Raw genomic sequence first — 27,133 nt, 5'->3', positions numbered from 1 at the left:
TCCTCATTCTGGTTATTCACAGCTTCCACCCAATGTTGATCCAAATGCTTTTTCAATGAAAGGGATGTCTGAGGCTCTCCCACAAGCTGGTTCAAATCAACAGATGTATTCAAATCCTCAACAACAGCCAGGCAATATGATGGGACATCCTGGGCAATATCAAGGTGGACCACCCCAACAGATGAATCCCCAGCATATGAATGCACCTGGACAGGGCCCCCCTGGGTATCAACAAGCACCTCAACATCAACGGCCACCAAATCCAAATCAACAAGAAGCTTCACTTATATCATTTGATTAATTTGATTAGAAATGTTTATAGCTTTCATTGTTATATTGTATTTAGGGCTATATGTGATATTTCTTTAACAACATGTAATTATAATATTTCAATAACTCTCTGTATCTGTAATACTGTGTATTTCCCTTTACGCAATGAATAAAATATTGTTGATTCTATATTGGTAGTTTTTTTCTTAACAGCAAATATAGAGGTATCTCATTACTTTGCAGTTTTTAAAAAGTTTTATCTGTCAGTGAGAACAAATATGCTCTTTATCTACCTAGCTATGTCTTTGGATAAGAATATTTGAAGCTGAATGCATGATGAACTTTAAGCCAAGCTATACATAGGCTATCCATCATTTTCCAATCTACAATGGAGGCCTACTGTCTGGGCACATAATGTCATTCTGAAGTTTTTACAGAGGGCAAAAATTTTACAGCTTATTTTTGAAATTTGCATACCTAACTGAAGATAACTAAAACAGAAGGTGAGGAGGCCTACTTCTGACAGATTTAATGTAGGCCTAGGCATATATATATGCATCATCCCTTTCTGAGTTCCATGCTTAAAAAATACAGAATATTCTTCATTCCACACTTTATAAATACCCCAAATTCTAAATCTGGTATCTCGGAAAATCTTAATTTGGATTATGTATTTTGCAAAGAGAAAGGGCAATTGGATAGTACTCAGTAATTGAAGTCATAAGACGCTGTTCATAATAAATGAGACTATGGTCTAAGAGAGGTAACTCTAATTAAACCCATTTTTTTATGATAGCCTCGATTGTTTTGTCATTATCGCTCAATACGTGAAATGAGTTAAAATGAAACAATAAAACCAATGAATTATTTTGTGATGAATATATCAGTTTAGTTTAGTGAATAAACAAAGTGATCCCGAAATGTAAATGTAATGTAAGCTAAGCGTTGCTATTTTCAGAGATTCGAGATACCGGAAGTAGTCATAATTCTTTGTCTCTTTGTGTCTGGGCAATCAAGATTTGTTGTCAAGGTAAACAATTTGGCTTTGGTTTAGACTTTGGGAGGAAAACTCGGATTTATTTGAGATAAAGGACTTTTCAACGGAAAAGTAGCAACACCTGTGATATTTTACAGTTTATTTTCACTATGAGTGTCAGAACATATAACCCATCTGTCCGAGTTGGCAACTGGAATGAAGATATTCAACTTGAAGAGGTAAGATGTTGTAACTTTTTCTATATGAAATAAATCTTTGCAATTGTTCAATCTTTGTCCTACACTTTTTTTTTAATTTTCTTCAAATTCAAGCTTTTGTTCAACTTGCCTTACAGTCATCATAGGTTCGAGTACTTCTATAATTGTTCTAGTCGTATACAGATTTGACTGTAAAATATATTACGATATTGTTAAATAGTCTGGCTTGTCTGATTTCTATTACACTTACAGTTGGTTATATATATATGTTATTTTTTTCTAATCAACAGGATACATTGAAAGATTTTCTGGACAAGAGAGAAAAGGGAGAGTTGTTAACACAAAAATCCAGTAATTTAGCTGCTGTAGCATTACAAAAGGTGAGTTGATCTTTTATTTTGTCTTTTTGGACAACAGAATGAATGAATGACAACTGTAAACAATTTTGATGAAATTTATGTCTTAAGTGGTATTGACTGGAAAAAATGTTTTTTTGGTAGTAGGCTACTACAAGTATTATAAGCTTAAGAATTCACTATACTTAGCTTATAACTTTATAGGCTGTCTTTAGTAAGCTTATTGTTCAAGAATGTTTTATAAAAGTCTGATTGTTTGACTTTCAGAAAAATCTAAGTATATCCCAAGATGGTAATATCAGATTTGGTGATGTGATCATGTTACGTTGTAAAGGTACTGCAGACAGAACCAGATATTTTGCAGGAGTTGAACCAAGAGATGATTGTACCCTGGCTCTAAATCTCACAGATCCCATGCAGTTGTCACAAGATAAATTTGCTACCACATGTAACGTTACTGGCTGCAGATCTTTAGAACCTGTTTTACGCACTGTGTTTTGTGTACAAAGGTTAGTGATATTTTAAATTTTTATTCACGGGCCTTGTTCTTCAAAACTTAACATAGATAATATCCAGATTTAAAGCAATGAGATGAACATAAGCTTTGTAATCTTACTGGATAATCAAACTACATTTGTAATAAATTATAGTGATTGACCAGATGATTCACTGAAATCATCTTGAGGTTGGATTTTAAGAAAAAGGAAGCAGTTTTCTTTTAGCTTTCTAAATTTGGTATAACTGCATACTTTAACATTTCATAACTGTAAATGAGCACATGACTTACCCTGTGAAACTTATTGCACTTTTACACTGATGATTATTTAATATTTCACTGATATTAGTAAACCATGTCATTTTCTCCTGTGGCCAACAGCACAATCTGATATTTATTTAAGATGAGGGTAAAGAAATTTTTAGCCAGAGACAAAAGTCATCATGTATCAAAAACTTCACTGCAATGGTTTTTTTGGTCAGACCATTCTTTAGATTTGAAGTGTTTCGGAAAGTGAAAACATTTCAGGATTATATTAGAGGTTATATTCTGAAGTTTGATGTTTCAGTGTAAATGGAAGTGATGATGTGTTGAGATATGGTGAACCATTTTATTTAACAACTTTACCAGAAGCAGGAGGGGTAAGTCAGACAATTCAGACCACTTTTAACCACAATTTCTTAGTGAATTTATGTGAGCATTAGAATCTCTCGACTATGTGGACTCTCATGAAGATGGAAATTTGTATTGAATTCATTCTGTTATTTCATGCATTATTATTAAACTTATATTAATGCTCATAAGATATTCTTCCGATAGATAAAGATAGTTTTCTTATTAATCAGCAATACCTGTGTTCCTATTAAGTTGATACACAAACTCAGAAAATGAAGAATGAGGTTTTTTACTGTATAGCAACTGGTAAGCTTCTATCCCCATCAGCTAATATTTCACTGTACATGTAACCTGTTTTCTCTTTCAGTTACTATTACACAGTGATAATTGTACTTTTATGAAATGTGCCAAGAAATCTCGACATCAACTGGTCTCTTTAGTGAGTGAACCATCATTTTTAACACAATGGCAAGTTGTTCATAAAGAACCCAGGTTAAGAATGGAATATGAAGGAGCACCAGTTAAAGTAAGTTTATGTTTGACCAAACATATTGTTTAAATAAGATTTAGATTTGAAGATAAGTGATAAATCATTCATATAAAAATGGAAAAAAAAGAGATGATAATCTTATTTATTGTGTTATCTTTTCCAGGCAAATGATGTTGTTATATTAACACACTGTAAAACCAATCAAAATTTAGCTGTTGAGCAGGATTTCCTTGTAAGGTATGTATTAATAGATCTGTAATAGTTTGCTATTTGACATAGTATTTAAAATGCTCAACTAATAAGCAGATATAATGTGCTGGTTGTATACATACAGTTATAATTGATCAAAGATAGTTATATTGTACAATGAACCATACTAAGACTACAGTATTTTCCAAAGCATCCACTTGAAAAGGCAGTCCATAGTCTGTTTCACTTGAAATTGATCTGCCTTTAAAGTAAATCGATCAAAATTTATATTTGGGCAAGTAGAGAGGTTGCTGAAGCACCACAATGTTCATCTCGGCCAGAAACTGTTTGGATTCTCTTGGCAGACATTTTGTCATTGTGAAGCAGCCACCAGATGTCCTGCCACAACTTTCATCTGAATTTTAGATTTTAGTCTAATACTCATAGTCTCGTAGAACATTATGAATAACCATATGGATCAGTGAAAGATGTTTTTATATTTGTTTTTAGGACACCATTAGGACGAGAATATGAAATATCAGCACATACCAGTTTAAATTCACACAAAGCTGAAGAAGAGTCTAATTTATGGACAATCACAATGGGCGTGCCTGGAGATAACATGATGTCCAGTCTGTCACAGAATAACAACCAATCAGAAGCTATCCCTTCCACATCTCCTCCCATTTCTCAATAAACCGTGCAACTATAATCATAAGCATTCATCTCTGATGTGATTTTATGACTTTTACCTGATTTTAATTGGTTCACATCTATTGCTAATTCGCTTGAAATTAAAATTTGTGATTCAGAAACTTTAGCTTGTTGAGAATTGTAAATATCTAGATATGTCCATCATGTGTATTTTAACATATTGTAATTTATATATATATAAATTTTTCTAAACATATCAACTCGTGATAGTTGTCTATTATGAGGGCTAAGCTTGAAAAATGTGCAGCATATTTTAATATTATGTCTAGTATTCTTCACAAGGACACTGTTGAATGAAAATAATCTGTCTTCAACAAACAGATTTTCCAGGAAATATCAAGTTTAACCCATAGACAGGATCTTTGTGGGTCTTTTCTATTGCTATTTGCGTGGATTTTTTAGGTGGGATATAAAAATATGCCATAACAAGAACAGTTTATTTCCCTTGTTAATACTATACAACATAACACACTGATTTATGAAAGTGAAAAATACTATTAATATGATTTTGATATATTAAACACAGACTTGGACATTGTAGATTTAGCTTTCCTGTGATATATATATTATACAACATTTAGTAATTACATTTCATTGGCTTCTCTGATTGCAGGCTGTACACCACTATCAACAATCAATTGTTATCCAATGGATTTATTACCCTAAAACAATGTCAAACTTCCTACTACTTTTCATAAAGATACACAGGTATAATCTTAGAACAACTGAATATCTTATAATTGGACCTTTGCCAATAAAATGTTATGCCCATTTTTTCAGATCTACTGAAAACTGTTAACAGGTTAAACTTGTGTTTGCAGAAAAAATAATATGAAATTTTGCAAGATAAGCTTTCCAAAACGCAAAAAAATAGAGAAAGAAGTAATAATACCTTGGAATCATGTAGGGCATAAGTGGAATCATGAACAGCAAAAAATACACAAATATAACAATGGTTTTAGGCTACCTTTCATTAAAAAAAAATAGTTTATCTAAGAACTACGACAATAAAACTAAAGTAAAAGTAAATTAATATTAAGGAAAAGGAAATAAATTCGACAGCCTACAGATATGAATTTACCTCTAATGTAAAAGCAATTGCTATAGAAGGATATTCATGCCAGAATGCTATTTCAAGTATAGGTGCATAAACCCCACCATAAATCACAACTAGCACTAGTTAAAATAACATTGATAGTTGAGATATAGCCGATAAAGTGATATTGAGACTCTGAATTGAATAAGTAATATATATATATATTTGTCTTGTGAGGTTGTATTTAGAAACAGTTTGTAACACCATGACAAGGTCTTGACCTATTCTGAAGTTAAAACACATCCAACATTTACACATTTATTCTCAAGTAAAGTTACTCTCATTTTACTAACACATCTGGACACTGCTTTCGGCACTAAATGAGAAATATCCACAATTGCCATCACCAACACACTTCGTTACGTTTGAATGAAAGACCGCGGTCTCAAATTGGAATGTAATTGTGCGTAGAGTATAAAAGCAAGTTATAGTAAAAATAAAAGTATTAACACTATTAGTTATAATTTCTATGTACACTATACACGATATGTTATTAGAATATGGAAGAGAAATTATGTCGTTGAATGACCATTATCCTGATCATGAACGTCTATACTTAGTTTGGCCGGCTCGGATGATATTGTCTCTGCTGGGGTCATATTATATAGTGGGTTACTAAACCCTGTATCACCATTGGCTTCTGAGGTTGGAGTTTTCGCAAAATGAGCGTATCCATTTTCACCTATTGTTATTTCTGAATCTCCTGGCATAAAGTCAGCATCAAATGGATCTGCAGGATTATTTTCTGCATTCATATCAAACATCTGATTGCGCATCGCCAAACTACCATCACGTGTTTGTTCTATAATATCATCGTGGAATCTCTCATGAGAAATAGGTCCTTTAGGATGTCTTCGTTTTCTATACATTATAAAAGCAATGACGGCAACTGCTATAAGTATAAGCACTATAATAGGTATCACTATAGCCAGTGCAACAGTTTGAGTATTTGACTGAGTAGCAGCTTTAGGACCGCCGACAGTTCCCAAAGTAGTAGATCCTTCTGTCGATGATGCAGCTGATGTTTTAACCGGCGGTTGTGTCGTTTTAACCGGTGTTTCCGTAGTTTTGACAGGAGGTTCTGTCGTTTTGACAGGTGTTTCAGTCGTTTTGTCAGGAGTTTGTGTCGTTTGGGCCGGTGGTTTTGTCGGTTTGACAGGCGGTACTGTTGTTTTGACAGTTTGTGACGTTGGTGTTTCAGTTGTAACCACAATTGGTGTGCTTCCTTTCACTGAAAAGAAAAATTCAAATGATATTTTGAAAGTCACAAGAAGACAAAGTATAATATTTGTGTCAGAAACTGATGAGAGTACTATAGGTCAACCATATTTGAGCAATTCTAAGAAACAAAAATATCTACATTTAAATATGGTATTGAAATGGACACCGCTCTATTACAAGATTGTAAGACCAATCTAGTTTGAACAATGTTCCAATTTATTTTAAAAAGTTATTTAAAAAAAAACTTACTGAAACATTCTACAGCCGCATCCTCAGTGTGATTACAATTATGGGTACCAAATCCACGATTAGTACAGTCTGCTAAAGACGTTTCATTTCCCACACATTCCACATTGTCAAGCCAGATTGGCCCTGTAGCTCTCTGGAATCGGTTACCTTTCACCACCTTCCCTTCATCAAATCCTAGTTCTTGACAAACCACATTAGCATCAAGGTCATCCCAATAATCGTCACAAACCGTTCCCCACTGATTGGGACCATCAACATAGACCTGCACCAGACCCGTAGATTTGGAATTACTACCATATAGTCGAATATTCGATAATACTGAAATAATACAATATTTAATCAATTTAAAATAATTGCCATATCAAAGACCTCTTAAAATATTTATTCCTAAATATTCTAGCCCAAGACCGACTGTTGAAATAAGAAAGACACTGCTATATCAAATTGATGATGGATAGCTATATTGCTGTTTGTGAATTATCATTACGAAGCGGCAAAACGTAATCTTTAAGACAACCTAGCATCGAATAACCACATGTAACACTTTGTTCCCATTTCATAAAAATATTTATATCATTAACGTAACACAGCTTCGCAATTACGCCTTTGTGAAAGAATTGCAACCTCAAGTTGGCTTGTCTGTACCACACGTAGATAGCGTACTTACCAACATCTTTACTAAAACAAGAAGCATAAGCATTCCCATCACACAGATATCCCAAGAGAGTTGACTTAAACCCAGAATTTAAACACCGTAACAACGTCGATTCTTCACCATTACAGAAAACACCATTTAGGTAAGGTTTTAAAACAGGTAAAGACGGAATTGCATCATATCTTGGAATACCATCTGTGTATCCGATGCTCTTACAGAAGACCTTAGCATTCTTGGAGTTCCAGGCCCAGGAACAAACACTTCCCCATGAACCTTCATATTGTACCTCAACTCTTCCAGTGTGCGCATCATTTCCGCCATTCAAACGATAGTTTATACCTAATCATACAAAGAAAAAAAGTTACTCACATGAAAATCATTAAAATATTTTTTTGGACATAAAATTCCGACGGACTGAAACAATTACTAAAAATGATGGAGAAAACATTTAAGACTTTGTGAATCCGTTCTGAATGAAAACAAACACATTTTGACGTCTTCAGTAGACGGATCTGTTGGTTCCATAGCTATAGTAGGGTAAACTTATAAAAACCCAGCAATGTAGAAAAACATTGTTTCTGGTATCAGCCTTTCCAGTATCTTCAGAAGGAATGTCTCAACCACCCTTTCAAAGTATTGGAAAGCTGCAACTAGCAACTGTTTTGCAGAATATTGCCTGCATAACGAAAGGGTGCCATCTTAAAGATATTACCTGAGTTATTATAACAAATTGCTCCACCATCATTGGAATCAAAGCCACAGTTCTCCAGATCTGGAGACGCATCATAATAACAGTTCGAAAAGGATGTCTCTCTGCTGGTACAGGTCACATTTCTGATCAGCATAGGCTTGGTGTTTTTAACAATGTGTAGATAAGACACACCACCAGCAAAGCCCAAAGATTTACATGCAGTATTTGCATCAGCATCACCCCATCCCTGCATACAGATTCGTCCCCAAATATCATTCTTGCTCACTTCTATTATACCATGGTATTCTTGACTGAGACCATCGGCAGCAAGACGAACCTGGAAGCCTGTGGATAGAGAGTGCTGTAGTCAACTTACATAAAATATAACATTAAATGCTCCCTGTAAGATAATCTGATCCAGGTCTGCAGGTATACTTTGCCACCAGTAAGACAACGCTTCGATAATATGCCAAATTCCTAATACATGGACTTTACAATTAATTACAGTGCACTAAAAATGACCACAATACTTCATTGACGAAACATGGATAAATGCAAAAGGAAAATTAGGTTGATAAATCGCATTGCTTTTATATATAATGGCAATATGCCTACCTGTACTGTTGAATTTCGACTCTGAACACACAACACCAGCATAATAATCTTTACCGCTATCACAACTACCTGAGACTATGGTACAATCAGATAGATCATCCTCTGTACCAGTACAGGTGATCTGTTTGATACTGATGTTCCCAGTCTTAAGGTCACCAAATGCAGATCCTTTTACAACACGACCATCGGTAAAGTTCTTCCCAAGACTTAAACATGCCACCTTAGCTGCGTTATTGTCCAGACCACTATCGCAAACACCTGACCATTTCTCATTATGGAAAATTTCTAAACCACCCATTTCGGAACTGAAACCCTTGTTTAATCTCGCTGAAAGATGATAAATACACATTAATCGGTACCTGCTGATACTTATAACGTCTTTAAGATGGGTGCTGCTTAATTCTTCTTACTAAACGTTAGATGAAAATGTTGTAAGTTATGGAAGAGGCCCTAAGCGCCCCGAAGCCGAGCATTACGTTGATTGGGATACAATTTGATCAGAAAGTTGTGGAGGCGTGCCAACAGCATGTAATGGATAACTTTCGTTGCAATGTCATTAAATTCAGTTGTTGCACCCCTTTCGAATAAATCCGAGGGTTTAGCGACATAAGTCCTTTGGAAGTGGATCAACATTAGCCAAGAACGTATATTGTTGACCTCAAAAAGCTGTGAAAATGTTAACAAGTTATAAGACAACAAATATACTTACTATTTCTGTAACAGAAAACAGCAGCATCATCGTCATGACTGGAACAAGGAGTTGTAAATGGCCAACCAACAGAAGAGAAGTCAGCATCAAATCCACGGTGAGCGCATTGGTGTATACTGGACTCATTTCCCTTACACTGGAGATGACTCAACCAGATTGGTCCTGTGCCTGGTCCATATTTGTTGGTAGGTAGACTAGTTCCGCCATTGAATTTCTGTTGTCGACAGAAGACTCGGGCATCTCGATCATCCCAGTACGAATCACAAATTGTACCCCATTTACCATCTATGCTCACTTCAACACGACCATAGAAATCCCCTCCACCAGCGATTCGATATTCAATTCCTTTAATCAGAAAAAGCTACAGGGTCATCTATGGGATCTTTGATTGATACATAAAAGAAACATTTGAATATTGATATTGAATTTCTAAAATATATAGTGTCTAGAGTGTATCATGGTTAAAACATTATATTCGTTATTGGTGGACAGGACTGAACTTTAACTTTATACTATCGAATCTTGCACACGTTAAGGTTACGCTTGATAAAAAAAAACAGGAAAAATCTTCGTTATGTAATACCTCTGCTTCTTGATCCAGTGATTTAAATATTTAAAGAGCTCTTTTAGATCTCAACCACTATCATCTTACCTGTTGTGTTATAACATAATACTGAAGCTGTATAATCATCACTACAATTTCCAAGGTTATGTCGATCATCGTATGTGCAATTTAATATATCGGTCTCGTTGCCAATACAGGAGAAATTGCTAAACCAGTAGGGTCCTGTCTTGGAATCTGATACAAAGGTTCCCAGATCTGAATGTTTGTAGGCGATACCACTTTTAAAGTTGTTCATTCTGCACAATACAGTAGCATCCTCATCTGTCCAATTCTGATAACAAATACGACCTTTAACACCGAATTTGGTCACACTGACTTTACCATTACCTTCTTTTTTGGAATCAATGGTAATTTTGGTAGCTGAAAGTATTTGAGGATTAATTCATTTAGCAGGGTTTCACTGGAATAAACTTGGTTTAAATAGAATTGTAAGCACCAAAGAAGTCTTAAATTGAAATGGTGCAAATGGATTCTATCACTTTTCCCACATATAAAAAGCTTTAAAAACCTTTTAACAATCCCTTTAAATGATCTGAATGCAAGGCCTACAAGATGGAAAAAGAGAGACTAAACCTACCTGTTTGGTTGACAGAATCAGCTGATATACAGGCAACAGATGCATAAAAACCACTGTCACATGACGTTGTTCTCAAACAATCCTGAACAAACTTCTCATCGCCATTACACTGTACTGTTTTATTAGTTAACATAGCGCTATAAATACTATCACCGTAAGCTGAACAGCAGATAGCTTTTCCATCCACAAAACCAAGTTCTCTACAGATGGTAGCAGCTGATTTATCTGTAAATCCTTTATCACAAACTCGCCACCATTTACCATAATCATAAATCATCACTGCTCCGTGTTTTTCTGTTTTACCAACTCCAGTACTTAATTTCACTGAAAAGAGAAGGTCATCGTCTTAAAATACTTTATGTCCATCAGTTCCATACAAAGTACGCAGGTTTTCTATTTTATTAATTTATAATCCTGATCCATTGTTACCTATCTTCTCATTGTTATTTTTAGCTTGTTCCTCAGATTTTCGTCTCTATTCGATCCACGTCTCAAATGTAATATCATTTAGAACTATAATAACTTTATTAAAATTAAACTCTTAATCATAATGAAGGCCGTACTCTGTAAATTATGAATCATATGATCAAACAGAACACATACCTCCCGTGTAACAGTAAGCTGCAGCATCACGACTATGACTACTACATGTAGAACTAACACCGTGCTGCCATCCTTCATGTGGGCAGTCATTGACGTTGGACTCATCACCATTACATCTAAGGTTGCTCTCCCAGACCAGAGTACCAGAGCTTGGTCGATCAAACGTGGACTTATAGTCTGCTTCGCCATCAACATAACCAAGGTTTTTACAAAATACACTAGCATCACGTTTATCCCAGAATCTGTCACAGATTGTTCCCCATTTTCCATTGACCGATACCTCTACCAGACCATTGTTATCACCTCCTCCAGTTAAACGGTAAAATATTTCTAAAATAAACAGACAAGGGAACTATAATATTCATTGTATCCTAGAATAGCAATTGCGACCTAAAGTTATCGTTAAGCCATTTTATGTTTCAGAACAGTCTGATAATTACAGAAATTAATTTTTGAGAATTCTGCACATTTTGATCTTGTTGAAACCAAACTTTTCATATATCGTATTGTCACAAAAGATTAATAAATTTTGTACTGTAAGATGCAAGATCTCAGTAATAAATACTCACCACTGTCATCGTAACAAATAACCCCAGCATGATGTCTTGATTCACAGGAATTCACATTTCCGAACCCAGCATGTTGACATTTTCCCAAACTATTCTCATTTCCAGTACATGTCACATTTGAGGTCCAGTATGGGCCAGAATACGCAAAGAACTCAAATGAGGATTTGTAATGTTGATATGATTCGCCCTTAGTGTACCCCAATTCTTTACAGATGACAAGAGCATCATTATCATCCCAGCCATCATTACAAATCCTACCATTAATACCATTAAATTCAAGAGTAACTGCTCCGGTATAATTAGACCCTCCTGTAAGGCTCACTTTATAGGCTGGAAATAAAATAATTTAAGTTGATGAAACAACATATTATGAAGTACAATTCAATAACCACCCACCTGGTGATGCTCAAATATATTTGAAAAATGAATACCATCATATGAAATATTAATTAGGAAAATCGTACTCATCAAGCTACGAACATAATTTAAGCATATCATTATTCAGTTTTCAGCAAATTTTGACCTTAAATTATTGCATTATTTTCTATATTTATAACACATCTTTTGTTTTCAATCAGTCAAACCATGCTGTTGTTAAAAATGATAGAAAGGACAACTTACAAGATGATGTACTGTTGAAGCAAGCAATTGAAGCATACTCTTGTCGGAAACATAGTGAGGAACTCGAGGAATTTACAGTCTTATGTTTACAATCCAGTATAGACTTCTCTGTTCCCTTGCATTCTACTTCTGATATCAGAGCCTCATCGAAGTTGTATCCATATGGAGCACAGCATAAAGCTTTCCCACTTTGGAATCCCAGCTCTCGACAAGCTACTCCTGAAACAGGAAGAAATAATAATTAGAAAACGTAATTAGTGTATTACAATATCAGAATGGGCATGTACGATTACGCAATGTAATAAAGTTATAAGGGTATGTGTTCTCTGCCTAAATGTCAATAAGTTTGTACAATATCACTGTAGAGTGTCAGTCTGCGTTGCTCTTCCAAATCATGAACAGAAGTAATTAATTGCGTACCTGCGTCGACATCATCAAAATCTTTGGCACAGAACGTTCCCCACTCATCACCATTATGTATTTTAATAATACCATTTGTTGTTTGGTCTCCTCTGTCGATACGAACTGGAATAAAAGAAATTTATTGGTAATTGTTGACAAATTAAGGTGTATTGGTGAATTTAAGATCTTGGAGACTTCCACTTTGTATTCACGTTAGATTGCAGTTAGATTGGCGTATCGGCAATGTTATGAAAGTGTCCTTAAAATGATAATTTGTGAACAATCTAAATAAGTCATAAGATATCGATGAAGAAGTAGTGCGAACATGATTAAAACTTAGTGTTTCCAGCAGGAATAGCACAAAAGAGTGCTGGAATTAACCATTATTCAAATTAAATATGCCATGTACTTACGATGTTTATAGCAGTTTACGAACACAGCATTTGTAGTTGATTCCCTCTGGTTGACTCCATTACCCCAGTAACCGCCACATTCTACAAGAGTCTTAGCACGTGATGTACAATCTACTCCTGATACTCGGATATTTAAAATACCATAGTCCGGACTTGCTGGGAAGTTTACTTCGCCACCAACAAAGCCAGCCCCTTTACAGAAGGCAGCAGCTTCCGTACTGCCAAAGGAACGTTTACTGATTGTTCCCCATGAACCTTCATAGAACACTTCAGCCCTTCCTTCATGACCACCTCCAGCAATACGATATTGAATGGGAGCTGCAATAAAATTAAAACGTTACATTAACAAACATTCCAAAATCAAAAAAGTTTTCAGATTAAATATGAGACCTTTCATATTGAGAAAGTGTTGACGATGATATGAAAAGTGAATGTTTAATGAGAAAGATAACAAAACGACTTTGCAAATGTTAAATGGACTTAAAGATTGACGTCAATTAGACCTTAAATGAATATTTCAATTGTGAAAATGGATCAAAGTAGCACCGTTTTAAAGCAAAAATTCGAAAAAGTCCATTCGTAAATGCTAGTTCGATTGACTAAATTAAGGACCTACCCGCTGTTTCAGAGCAAAGGACTCTGGCAGCAGTTCTAGCTAACCTACAACCTTGATCCGCACCAAAACTCTCATATTCACATTGATCTAATCTGGTTGTATTTTCAGTACAGTTCACATTACCCATCACTATGGGAAGGCCACTGGATAATCTGAATGGTTTAGACGCAAAACCGTTGACAAATCCGTTTTGTATACAGGCAGTCTTAGCTTCTTGATCACCGAATCCGACTGAACACACGCCACCCCATATTCCATTTCTGGATACGTTGACTATACCCATATTTAACATTTTACCCGATAGCTTTATATCGAATACTTGAAAAAGAAAAAAAGAACGACGTGTATGTACAATAGTTAAAAGCAATTGAAGAATCAATGTGTATATAGCAAATTGAAATATCGCACATTTGTATAAATCACTAAAATAGAATACCAAAATCTGAAGTTATATAATATACACATTGCAAAGTGTCGCTATCTCAAGGATATAGTTCCAGAAGAAAACACCAGAATCCGACGGAGTATTATTATAGAGGAGTATTCCACCATTACAAGATAATATAACTTACATTTTGACACTTCCACTGTATCTCGACAGAAAGCTGTAGCATAACGTCGGTTTGGACATTCCCCGTACTCAGTAGTACACTCAGAAACTGATTTCTCTGCACCCGTACATTCTAATTTAGTTACATATCTGTCCGATCTGGTGTAAATATAGCCCAAAGCGTTGCAACATTGACTAGATCCATCTTTGAAACCCAATTGACGGCACATCACACCGGCTGCAATATCGTCCAATGTCGAATCACAAACTGGTACGAAGGTATCATTTTCAGATATCTCTACTCGACCAAAGTTGCTTTCAGCTGTTTTACCACCAACGATTTTTGCTGAAAATACAAAAAAAAGGCTTTTGCTTATTGCCTCATAATTTGTTTTAGTTCGTTATCATTTTGACAGTCAGTGAACATGCCAAAGAAATTGCTGTTTAATGCTTTACAAATGCATAGTGAGAGACTATTTTTGTGTAGCTGAAATGGCACTCTGTCAATCAAAGGAACTGCTGAACTGTTAAACTAAGCTAATGGCAAACTCGTTCTGAAAAATTATAACAGATGCAGTGTCCACACTTACCATCTGTGAAACATTTAAGAGCCACATCATAAAATCTAGTATCACAAGATAAATCGGATTGGCCGAATCCCGATAGACCACAATCATAGATTTGTTTTGCATCGTCGTCACAATCTACTCTGGTGATGTGGATTGGTCCTTTTCCTGCCCATCGTGATCCCGTAGATAACCGAATACCACTCTTAAATCCTAAATGTTTACAGAGAACAGAAGCCGAAGCATCAGTCATTCTTAAGGCACAAATCGAACCCCATGTTCCATTAAGTTTGATCTCAACACGTCCTTCTGATGGTATATCTCCTCCTTGAAGTCTGAAGTCGATCTTTGATAATTCTGGAAAGTAGGAAACACTTGATAAAAGAATCCGATAAATTATAGAAACGATCAATTGAGATTTAAGAAAGGCATACACTCCGTCAATACATTATAAAGTATGAATTTCTTATATTCACAACAGAGTTAAAATTCAATTTTGTAAGGAATAAAATTTTCAATAGCGGACCGTTTTCAAATGATTGCTATTTTAGGAAAAGTTTAGTAATATGCGTAAAAACATTTACAATATCATAGTGTCTGGATTTACTTTTAGAAATATTACTATCAGTCTGGAAACAGTGTTAAAATCAATATAATATAACGGTGAATGAATAAAACAGTTTATAAAAAGTAAAACTTAGTCCTTTGTTGACCTTAAAGAAGCAGCCAACATTTACCTAAAAGTATCATCCAAAATGATAAAAGTTTCTTTACGACAAAAGAAGGAAGAATTTTCGCTTTAGAGTCGTAAAGTATAAGTCTTCTTACCTTCATTTCTAAAGCAATAAGCGCCAGCATCATACTGTACACTGCAACCCTCTAACTGTCCCCACTCTGCACCTTTACATTCATTAAGTTTCGGCTCATTTCCAGTACATCCCAAGTAATTCAACCATCGTAAATCAGAGACGCGAGTGTTTGATCTATCAGATATGTATTTAAATGATATTCCAGAATGCAAACCCAATTCTTTACACACGACATTAGCATCTTGTACAGTAAAATTGTTACCGCATATGTAACCATCGTGGCCCATATATTTCACAATTACTAGCCCCTTTTCTGTTCTCGATAGACGTACAGTGTAGGCTGAAACGACAAATCAAAATATTAATGTTAGTGTCAAGGAATGAACCATATATTAATTTTTCTCTCTTTTTGTGTTATATTTTCCACACTTCCTAACGACCGGTGGAATCATGTCGAAACGTCGTGATAAAGAAAATAAAGTGCTTTTAATTAAGAAAGACCAGTAAAGTCGTTCTAATATTTGTATGTCCATCAGCTAGAGATAAACAAATTACCTGTTGTATCAGTGTTGTTTGAACAAACAACCGATGCATATTCTGCTGAGTCGCAACTTATCCCTCCTTCCTTCTTCGTACAATCTTCTAATTTAGCTTCCTGGCCAGTACATTGAACATCAGACACACCAATACTCAAACTGTTTTTACTTCCAAATGGTGACCCATAGAGAGCTTTACCAGTGGCAAACCCAAGTTCTCTGCAGGTGACAAGGGCATTGTTTGGTGTGAAATTCTCTCCACAAACTCTTGAATACGAAAAGCCAGTCCAGTAGTTGATATATCCATAAGGTAATTCTGCATCTGGTTGAAGACGAACTGAAGCAAAATATACATCATTAACAATATCTGTTCTGAATATAACTGACATAGGTCCAAACATAGATTTTCGTGGACAAGCAAAATCTAATTTACGTATTGACAGGATGCGCCAGGACAGTCTAATACAAACCAATGTTTGAAAACAAATTATCTAACCACAAATTACCTTTAGAAAAGCAGAAAACACCAACATCATTTTGATGGTCTTGACAATATCGAGCTGATTTGTTAAAGCCTCTATTTGGACAGGCAAATAGCGATTCATCATCAACACGACATCTCATTTCATCCATATACACAGGACCTGTTCCATCACCATACCGAGATCTAGCATAAGCTATGCCTTCAACGTAGCCCAATTGCTTACACAAGGTTTTGGCGTCATATCGGGACCAGGCATAGTCGCAAATTGTTCCCCAAACACCATCATAACTGACCTCAACACGTCCATAGTTGGCACCGCCATTGGCTAATCTTAAATCAACTCCTAAAAGGAAACATAAGAATATACTTCTAACCTTAAGATACAGCATAATACTCGCATGTTGCATTGGTAGCACAATGTCTTGGCTTGTTTAGCTCCTAGTGGAGATTTAGAACTAAGGTAAATGATGTTTTAGTTATTGATTATAAGAAAAATGTCTGACATAATGAACGAAGGAGTTGCAGGAGTTTCATTATACTCACACCTAAGACGAAACAGAGTTTTAAGAGTGACATGATGCTAAGTTGTAATGACCGGTCTCATAATATAAGAGCCTTACCAGAGTTGTAGCATAGAACACCAGCAGAATTCTGAGACAGACGACATGTATTCTTAACCGAATAGTTTTTGGAACATTGATCTAAATTGGTTTCATTTCCAAAGCAGCCAACACTCGTAAACCAGACCAAATCATGTTCATCAGATGCTTTGTTTCCAAACGCAACACCACCAGCATATTTAATTGATTTACAGAAGACAGTAGCATCTGTATCGTCCCAGCCTTCTTCACATATTGTACCATTTATACCATGTCTTTCTACAAATATTCTACCACTATAGCCACCGCCTTCTATATAATATTTAGATGCTACAACGATAACAAAATGAAACATTATTACTATATATGTACATTATTGTAACATGTAACATAATTTGGGGAACAGAAATGATTTTTAATAGCTTAAGTGACATCACTATTATCAGAACAGAAAATCTATATTGTTCGAGACTACTACCTTGTGCCTGATGACTTGAATAAGACAGTATCAGTACCAGGTTATATATAACAATCGTACAAGAATATATTGTGAATCATGGCATCGTTGAATCGTTGTACATAAAAGAAAAATTGAACCTACGTGTAACTTGATCCCCAGTGAAGCAAACTATTCTAGAAACTCCTTTATAATAATTACAGGTTCCAACATCATATTGACATTCGCTGGCATCCTTCTCCTTTCCTGTACAGTTCATATTTCGTACAAACTTTGATTGGTATGCAACAGTACCACTCTTCAGGATAGCAGCATTAGTAAATCCCATTTCTTTACACATGACCTCGGCGTCTACTTGTTCGAATCCATCATCACAAACCCATCTCCATGTTCCTTTGTCATAAAAACTAACCTTCCCTTCCGCGTATTTTGACGTTACTTTACCATCAATTAACCGCACTGGAAATAGCAAACACCGATATATTCATTGAATTACATGGACGTCCAGACTCTTAAGAGTTTATATCCGACTTTAAAGGGAATTTATTAGCAGATTAGCAAAGGCATGCATACGGTGAAATAAAGCACTGCCAAGTTTTTACGGGAAATGGAAATTGTGAAAAGTATACAAGATATATGTAATACTTCATAGTTTACAATGAGTAAACGGAAGAAGTTTATTTCCTTACTTTGATCCAGAGTGATATTCAGAGGTTAAACCTACCATTTTGGAAGCAAAAAACTCCAGCATCCTTTGAATTAGCATTACTGCATTCAGTATCACCATAACCCTTCCATCCAGGGTTTGAACATTTGAACAGAGATTCTTCGTTACCAATACATTTAGTTTTAGAGAGAAATACAGCCCCATTTGAAGGTGGGAAACTGAAAAAGAAATTATTAAATTACAAAAATAGTCAACTGTTTAAAATATTTTTCGATAGAACTTGTATATCCAGTTTATTTCTGTTTTGTGAACAATTCATATCACTTGGAACAGGTAATAAAATACCATGTTCGTGTCTGGGCTTTTACAAGAAGAAAATTCGTGTTTCAAACGCGAAATACTCAAAGAAGAGTGAATGCAACGTTCCAGTAGTTAAAAAACAAGAGAATCATGAAAAATTTGAAAGACCTACGTTATAGGTGTTCCATCCTTATATCCCAGCTGATGACAAGCAACGGCAGCATCGTATTTATCCCATTGATCACCACAGATACGTCCTGCCTCACCATCCATACGTAGTTGTAACCGACCAGTATTAGAACCCGATGGTACCAGAGTCAGTGTAGGGGCTGAGAAAAAACAAATTCAATTAACGATATTATTTTATATGATGAACAAAAAAAAAATCATTTCTATCAGTATGATAAGGGTTTCATAAAAGGGTGAAAAAGACAAAAAGAAGTGCTTATTACATAAAAATTTCTAAATTTTTTCGAAAGTTTATCGTTTGGTGGAAAAATGGTTATTTTAGAATATTTTTTAAAATAAGTATATCTTACGAATTACCTTCAGTCTTATAGCATAATACTCCAGCAGCGTCTTTAGCATAACAGAGTTCTTCCCCTTGGTTGCAATCTTCTATCTTATTTCCATCATCTGTACAGTTTATTTCATTGATGAAGAATGGTCCAACAAAGTTTCCATCATACCTATATGCTTTACCACCCATGAAATTCAACTGCTTACACATAACATTGGCTTCTTTATCAGACCAATATTCATCACAGATATACCCATACGTATTATGTCCTAATATTCTAATTCTACCATAGGATCTCTCTGAACCGTCATCTATACTTCCTCCTTCAAGCTTATACTTTGGTTCATCTGAAGATAAGATAAATATCAATGTCTCTCACATTCCATTCTTTTATTGCTTATTAGCTTTAAAGAAGATCTTCCATAAAGGTTTGTATTTCTCTTCAAAGGTGACCATATAATTGAGAATTGAATTAAAAAACAAGAAACATCTTCACTTATTCACCAAGAACTTATTATGTAATTAAAATACGCTTACTTGCATCAATCGGCGTGTTGTAACATGATACACTGGCGTATGACACTCCTGATGGTAAACAATATCCTTTAGTTCTATTGTAGGGACAGTCCAACAAGCTCTTTTCAGTTCCATTGCAAGAAAGACCAGACCTGACATGAGGTCCAGAGACTCGTCCAAAGACCTTAGGAGGTAAGGCAACACCATTTTTATATCCAAGTTCTTTACAAAATACTAGAGCTTCCTTGTCGTCAAAACCTTCCGTACCACAAACAGATCGCCAACTTCTATCATAAATCTGTACAGCACCGACTCCATTTCTACCAGGGTTCAATCGGGCTAAAATAACGAGAAGATTAACAAAACTTAAAGAATAAATCTAGATGAAATGCCAATATATTCTCTTGTTTGTGATAAAAAACTTAAATGTTAATGAATTATCTCGTTTCGCTCGTATAAATAACGACGCAGAAAGGAATTTTTTTCTTTCTAAACCCCATCTCAATCAAAATGAAGTCAACTAAAGAAGAATACATGACGGGCACTCACCATCAGTAAAACAGTGGACTGAAACATCTTGTGAGTGACTGGTACACTTGGAATCGGCAGTATTCCATCCGGTATTCGAGCATTCAAACATGGAATTTTTATAACTACCACATTTTAAAAAAGTTATATAAGTTGGCATCGTTTCATCTACAGTATCAGTTGTAGAAATAATTTGACCATCTTTATGACCCAGATCTTTACATATAGCTCGAGCTTCGATATCTCCGATACTTCCGGTGTTACAAATTGTTCCATTGACACCATCATAATTGATCAGAACTCGTCCAGAGAAGTCATTACCAGGATTAGTTAACTCTAGACTGACACCTGTATAATATAGAAGAGATAGCATTTACTTAAAAATTGATCCAATCTCACGATAGGCAAAGCATGAACATTTCAGGAGGAATTATGGCCGTCTTTAAAAATCACCAGAATAATTCAGGCTTAATATTTTGTAAAATATGTGTGTTGCAGGTCAATGTCAAGTTGATCTCGTAACGTTATTTAAAATCGTTGCCAAAAGTTTGATTTTAACCAAAAAGATGTGTTTAAGTGCATTTTAAGCTTTCAATTATAATCATATTGACCGCAATAGCCATGAAATAAATTTACTCAAAACACATCATCAGTTAATCCCTTCGAAAACGAAACAATGTTGACAAAGCATGATGATATTAAAATCCTTACCTGTTTTGTAACATAAGGCGGAAACTGGTTTACATTTACTAACCACATTACCCCATCCACCAATGTCACACTCAGTCAAAATTTTCTCATTGCCAGAACAGTTAATCTTGGTCAGCCAGGCTGTTACATCCACACCTCCTACCTCACCAAAAGCTTTACCACCAGCGAAACCTTTAGATTTGCACACAACAGACGCTTCTTCGTCCGACCAATCGTTTGGACAAACTGGTAACCAAATACCAAAATAACGTACCTCTACTTTACCCCAGTTTTCTCCCCCTTCTGTCAACCTCACATCAAATGCTGTAAATTATAAAATGTGTTATAATTTCTGAAACTTGACATTAACTTTTCGTTTAATTTCATGTGACACTACAATAAGCCAGATTGGGTGTTAAGGGATCGTGTATCCGAACGAAAAATTTGAATGATAAACTAAATTCAGTTAACCTACTATTATTAACATTGTCCAAAGTTGTATTGTAGCAAATCGCTGTAGCAGATTTCTGTAATCCACATGATCTGCCCGATTCTACCATTTTACAATCAGCCAAATGTTCTTCGTTTCCAGTACAGCTGACGTTTGTATATGCGCCATTATAGATAAAAGATCCCCAAGGACTTTCATGGAGCGCTGAGCAACACAGAGCTTTACCATCCACAAAACCCATATCACGACAAGCAACCTTCGCATCTACGTCATCCCAGGAGTCCTGACAGATTTCAACCCAACCGGAAGATGTGGTCCACATCTGAATGGTGCCAGCATAATCGATGTTTTTCGTTTTGGTTTTTATTCTGGCTGTAAAGTTTAAAAACGAATAAACACTAACAATAGAATATGATATCTATTTATGATTCAAGCGTCAAAATCATAATTTACTCGTGAACAAGTAATGCACTGAACAGGTTGTACACTTGTCAGCATGTAAGAAAAATGGAAATTATATATAGCTCTCTGGAGTAATAATCATAACTAATAGTATCTCAGATTTTCTTAATGATAGTAACGTGTACAATTTACACACTGAGGAGTGTGCATCTAAAAAGAGATACCATTTCAGTTGCATGGAGTCAATTGCGTCTTGCTTCACGAAAGGTCTGCATATCATTTCTCGAAACTATCAAATCAAGGAAGAACTTACAGGTTGAGTTGAAGCAAACAACACCAACGTCTTCTTCATTACCACAATCATGTTCTCTCCAACTATTATGCCGACATTGTAAAAGGTTACTCTCTGTACCGTTACACAACACTTCATCAAGATAAGTCGTTGTTCCTTGGCCAAATGTTGCATCTGTGAACCTCTACAAGAGGGAAAAACGGAATGTGTTTTATGAACCGAAACCTAATTGCCAGTACACATCAACAAGATGGATACTAAAAATTTCGTCAATGTCTTGTGAAGATTTTTTGTTCAACACAACAGTTATTCAGAAGCATAATGCTACAATAGCTAATCTAATGATCTTAAAATAACCAACCAGATGCAACAAGAACGTTTCTCCGTTATGTCGTTTCACAGATTCTCTTTCAGTGATTATTAATACCAGTGTACAACATTTGTTCTCTAACGTACCTGGCCATATTTGAAATTAAAATATTGACAAGTTACAGTAGCAGCTTTATCTGTATAGAGATCATCACAAACACTACCAAAGGGCATGGAACCTAGAGCTACTTCAACTCGTCCTGATAGAGTTTTACCATCATTCTTGCCATTCACCAGATTCATCTTCAGCACTGAAATATATACCCAATATATTATTTTTTGGATTAGAATTACACCCATGAATATTAAAAAACCTGGAGAGAATTTGCCACATAGGTGTAACGTCATAGTCTTTTGTAGTGTCTTTTCCTGCTTAGCTTAGCTACACTGTACTTAAAACGTAGAAAATACTAATAATTAAGTTGACAATTTGGGAAAAATGAGCAACGGGCGCCAAAAACCAATAGTATTCAAATACTGAGACATCGGCACCAATACATACCTTTAGAAGTATCATTGAAGCAGAAGACACCAACATGTTCTGTGGGTTCACAGTCATGTTCACCCCACGTCCCTTTACTGCATGTCGTCAGGTTGGCTTCATTACCAGTACATTCTACGTTATCCAACAAAATATTTTTTGGTATTGTTGCATTGAAGAACGACTTGGATACTGCCTGTAATAGGTAAAAGGTTTTAATGAGAAATTTGACTATCACGACAATTATGTTTTGAGTAATAACTTGTTGAGGACTATAAATTTTGAACTCTTCAAGTGCCCAATCCTATCAAAATAAACTTCGTTTGGTATTTTCTGTGAAGAAAATGCTGATATTGACCTACCTCTCCATCAATATAATAAAACTTTTTGCACACAACTCTGGCTGCATTTTTGTTGAAGAAATCATCACAGACAGCTCCCCATACCGTACCATTCAGAGACACCTCTAGTCTCCCTGATATATAATCTCCATTTATAGGATTTTCACCAAATGTCAGTCGGGTTTGGATTTCTGAAAAAAAAAAAAAAACAAAATGGAATTGTGAATTCATCGGATCGCAAACCAACCTTTCATTGACCAGATTAACATCCCTTCTGAATTTAACTATAATGCTAAACTAAACTATTCATTTCTCTTAGTGACTGAACTTGTCATCCATGGTCTGACGTAATTGTCATGCATCTCATGCTTTGGGTTTTAATTCAACTAATCAAATCGTTTTTTTTCAGATAAAGATTTCCTTTATATCTGAGTAATTCTGGGATATTCTTAGTTAGATAAACTTTGACTAGAATTCTGTTGTAAATTTGATTGGTTAGCATCAAGTATGACATTTTTTGATACTATTGGGTCAAAATTCCAGAGAAAATTACTGAAGGATTTCGTCAGATCATGGATGATAAATGAAGTTACCTATCGAAAAAAAACACGAAATGAAATATTTGATTGAACCCATTATCTAAATTCTTTGTTGTATCTCGTCTATCGTCACTTTTTTAACTATGACATGAACGTTTATCTTTTCATTAACAGTTTGGACTGAATAGTTTTGAATTTGTATTCAAAATATTTAGATGCATTCCGGTGGGCTGGTTTAACCCAAACATATGTTCATATGAATATAATAGTATAAAATACTAAACAATTATGCATAATCAAAAAGTAGCCTCTGGGTACTGGCCTTGTATTTATAGTAAAATAATAAAGTCATTGTAATATATTGCATATTAACCACTCATCGCTTGTCACGTTTACCATTGTTTGATATATTGATGTCTTATTACGACTCTAAGGTCTAATAATGTATACATCAAAATATGATACATGCAAAAAAGAATACAAATATAACAAATGAGTCTATATTTTTATTTGACTCAAATTATCGCCATTATAATATCAAGAATAGAAAATAAATACACGTACACTCTTCGTCACAGACATGTATGAATTGGGGTATCTTTTACGCTATAAAGTTTTTCTTTACGCATCGCATGTGCAAGAAATATCTTACGTGCACAACCAATAGCTCAAATATTTTACATATAAAAGCTATGATAAAACGTATATTACGTATAGTTATATCCATAAGCGGTAACATGTGTTAACCAATTACATTTAAAATCAGCAACGTATCTTTATCGTGCAAATCCCGAAGCTCGTCTTTGGTTGCACCACTCTACACCAGTGTACATACTGTGACGCATCAAATGCACTTAAATTCAAGTGTAACTTAGATTGCGTCTTAAACCACATACAAGAGATAGACATAAAAAAGACAACAATACAAATGTACTAAAACCACATGATAATTGGAACAGCGACAGTAAAGAAGTATCACTAAAATATTTATACCCTGAACCTTATTTGACCCGAAAAGATTTGGCATGTGTCGTTTTTGATATTTTTATTTGTAAGACAATGAATATTGTTTTAAGTGTAAAAATGTCAAATATTTTTATCAATAATATTCCTCGATCATACGTCATAGTTTTAGATTCGATGGCGTTTTATATGAATTTGATGTTTTGCTTGATCCTGGGTCGTAATCTTTGAAATTTTGAAGCTGCGTGCATTTTAATCGGTTCGTTACCAAAATTATGGTGAATCCTATAAAATTTAAAAAAAAAAAAAACAAAAATAAGAAGAAATGTGGAATTGCATGGTTATTATAAGCAGGTTTTGGACGGCTTTCGCCCACGTTTTATTATATAATAATGCATGTTATAACTGTTATAACTATTAGGCAAATGAAGGTAACGCCCTGCTCCCAGAGAGATATTTCAAGCTGATTTCTTGAATAATCACTTCTGTTTCAAACTTGAGGATTGGCAGTTCATGGAGAGGGGTTCGCTGATATTTAAACATTACTCAAACCTTTGCCATACATTGTTCATATTGGTGCAGTTGCAAAAACTATCTGCGTAGAGATTGAGACATAGTAAGCCAAGATGTTGAATACCTTAACAGAAAATTGGATTAAATCCAGCTAGAAAAAGTTATTGACGCGCTGCAAAAGAAATGTGTCAGTAAAGGTACACGACCTATTTTTATGAATAAAACAAGATTTTGTCTATAAGACCTATATTATACCTATATTGGCGACCTTGTGTAGAGTAAACAAACCAGAATGATATTCATAAAGGGGATCAGTTTCAATGTAGGTAATTAGATATTCACGATGTAGAAAATGAAGCCAAAATAGTTTACAAAATTAAATTCATAATTGGTACTTTGTACTCTGAGGTACCATTTGGTAGTCTTGGTGTCATCTGGATGTGCCACGCTCACAAGTCGTGATTAATAAAGACGATTATGGTCTCTAGGACGGCCCGATTCACTCATGGTCATTTACATTCAGATGACAAGGAAAATTATTTTTAAGGAATGTTAATTCCTCTTCCTTATTTAAATTGCAATGACCATACACTCTTATTTATCGTGTGCATTCAAACACTGTAACATGTTTAACGTTGTATGTTATAACTGGCGAACATTGAAAACCTCAGCTTATTGCTAAAAATGGTAGTCCTACTTCACAATCTAGTAGCTTTTCTGTCATATTTTGTTTTTTAAGAATAGTTTAAACAAGATACATTAGGTTAGAATATGCATTTCTCTTTACACCTATAACTAACACATTTTAATCGTGTGCAAGTTTAATGCCTTGAATGATAGCATTAATTTGAAATGAATGGATCACATTTCATATGAATAATAGGCCGGGGTTGCATAAAATTGCACAATCATGTTACTATTTTAATATGACAAAGGGAAATAACAAAAACTCTTTATAACGTTCCTAGGAAATATTTTGACACATTAAAGACTTTGAAGAATGAGGTCAACTATTACATAAATCCGCATTCAAACTTGACAATAACACGTTAATCAGAATAAGTGAAGCTTAAAGATTGACAATTCTATGCGTTGAAGAATGAGATTGTTCATTGAGTTATTGTCGGCAAACAGTCGCCTTAAAACCTGTGGAGCTACATTGCAGCTATCCGTATCACTTTTGAACATTATAGATCAATACCTAACTTTATTACACTATTAAAAAACATGCAATTATACACAATAATAGTGTATTTACCCCCTACCTAATCAAGCCGATTATATCAAACCTACTTCAAACGATAGAAAACAATAATGATCATTAATCTAGTTTAGATGAAAGTTAATCGGATTGAACGAGGTTAATCCTGATTAGAGTTTGTTGACACACGTGCCTAGTGTAACATTATATCAATGAAGGAAAACCAGAATATTAAGAAGGTTAACAGATTTCTATGCCAGAAATTTACTGACTAAAGATGAGGCTATAATAATTTGTAAAATTAGATAACATTTCCAGAAAAGAACGGGTGAAGGTGATAAAACATCAGTCCTTTGAGCTGCCATGTACTTAA

General features: G+C 34.9%; 1 protein-coding gene across 1 annotated transcript; it reads left to right on the top strand.

Annotated features, from left to right (window-relative positions):
- The first annotated feature begins 1,283 nt into the window (after positions 1 to 1,283).
- Positions 1,284 to 25,362, top strand: LOTGIDRAFT_203924 (hypothetical protein). Its single transcript, XM_009056585.1, has 10 exons — positions 1,284 to 1,485; positions 1,755 to 1,844; positions 2,088 to 2,329; positions 2,885 to 2,957; positions 3,299 to 3,457; positions 3,585 to 3,658; positions 4,121 to 4,524; positions 23,739 to 23,759; positions 24,078 to 24,082; positions 25,343 to 25,362. Exons 1-7 carry the CDS (start codon positions 1,417 to 1,419, stop codon positions 4,305 to 4,307), a joined length of 894 nt encoding a protein of 297 aa, XP_009054833.1. The 5' UTR covers positions 1,284 to 1,416; the 3' UTR covers positions 4,308 to 4,524; positions 23,739 to 23,759; positions 24,078 to 24,082; positions 25,343 to 25,362.
- The last annotated feature ends 1,771 nt before the right edge of the window (positions 25,363 to 27,133 follow it).

Source organism: Lottia gigantea (genome assembly GCF_000327385.1).
Source record: "Lottia gigantea unplaced genomic scaffold LOTGIsca_28, whole genome shotgun sequence".
Taxonomy (NCBI): Eukaryota; Metazoa; Mollusca; class Gastropoda; family Lottiidae; genus Lottia; species Lottia gigantea.
This window is presented reverse-complemented; position numbering and strand designations above follow the sequence as displayed.

What these genes read in the sequence shown, in the direction of transcription:
- LOTGIDRAFT_203924 (XM_009056585.1), top strand. Translation starts at nt 1,417, where the DNA reads ATGAGTGTCAGAACATATAACCCATCTGTCCGAGTTGGCAACTGGAAT. An exon ending in CTTTACCAGAAGCAGGAGGG is followed by an intron (nt 2,958 to 3,298) that starts GTAAGTCAGACA and finishes TTTCTCTTTCAG; the next exon opens with TTACTATTACACAGTGATAA. An exon ending in GAGCAGGATTTCCTTGTAAG is followed by an intron (nt 3,659 to 4,120) that starts GTATGTATTAAT and finishes ATTTGTTTTTAG; the next exon opens with GACACCATTAGGACGAGAAT.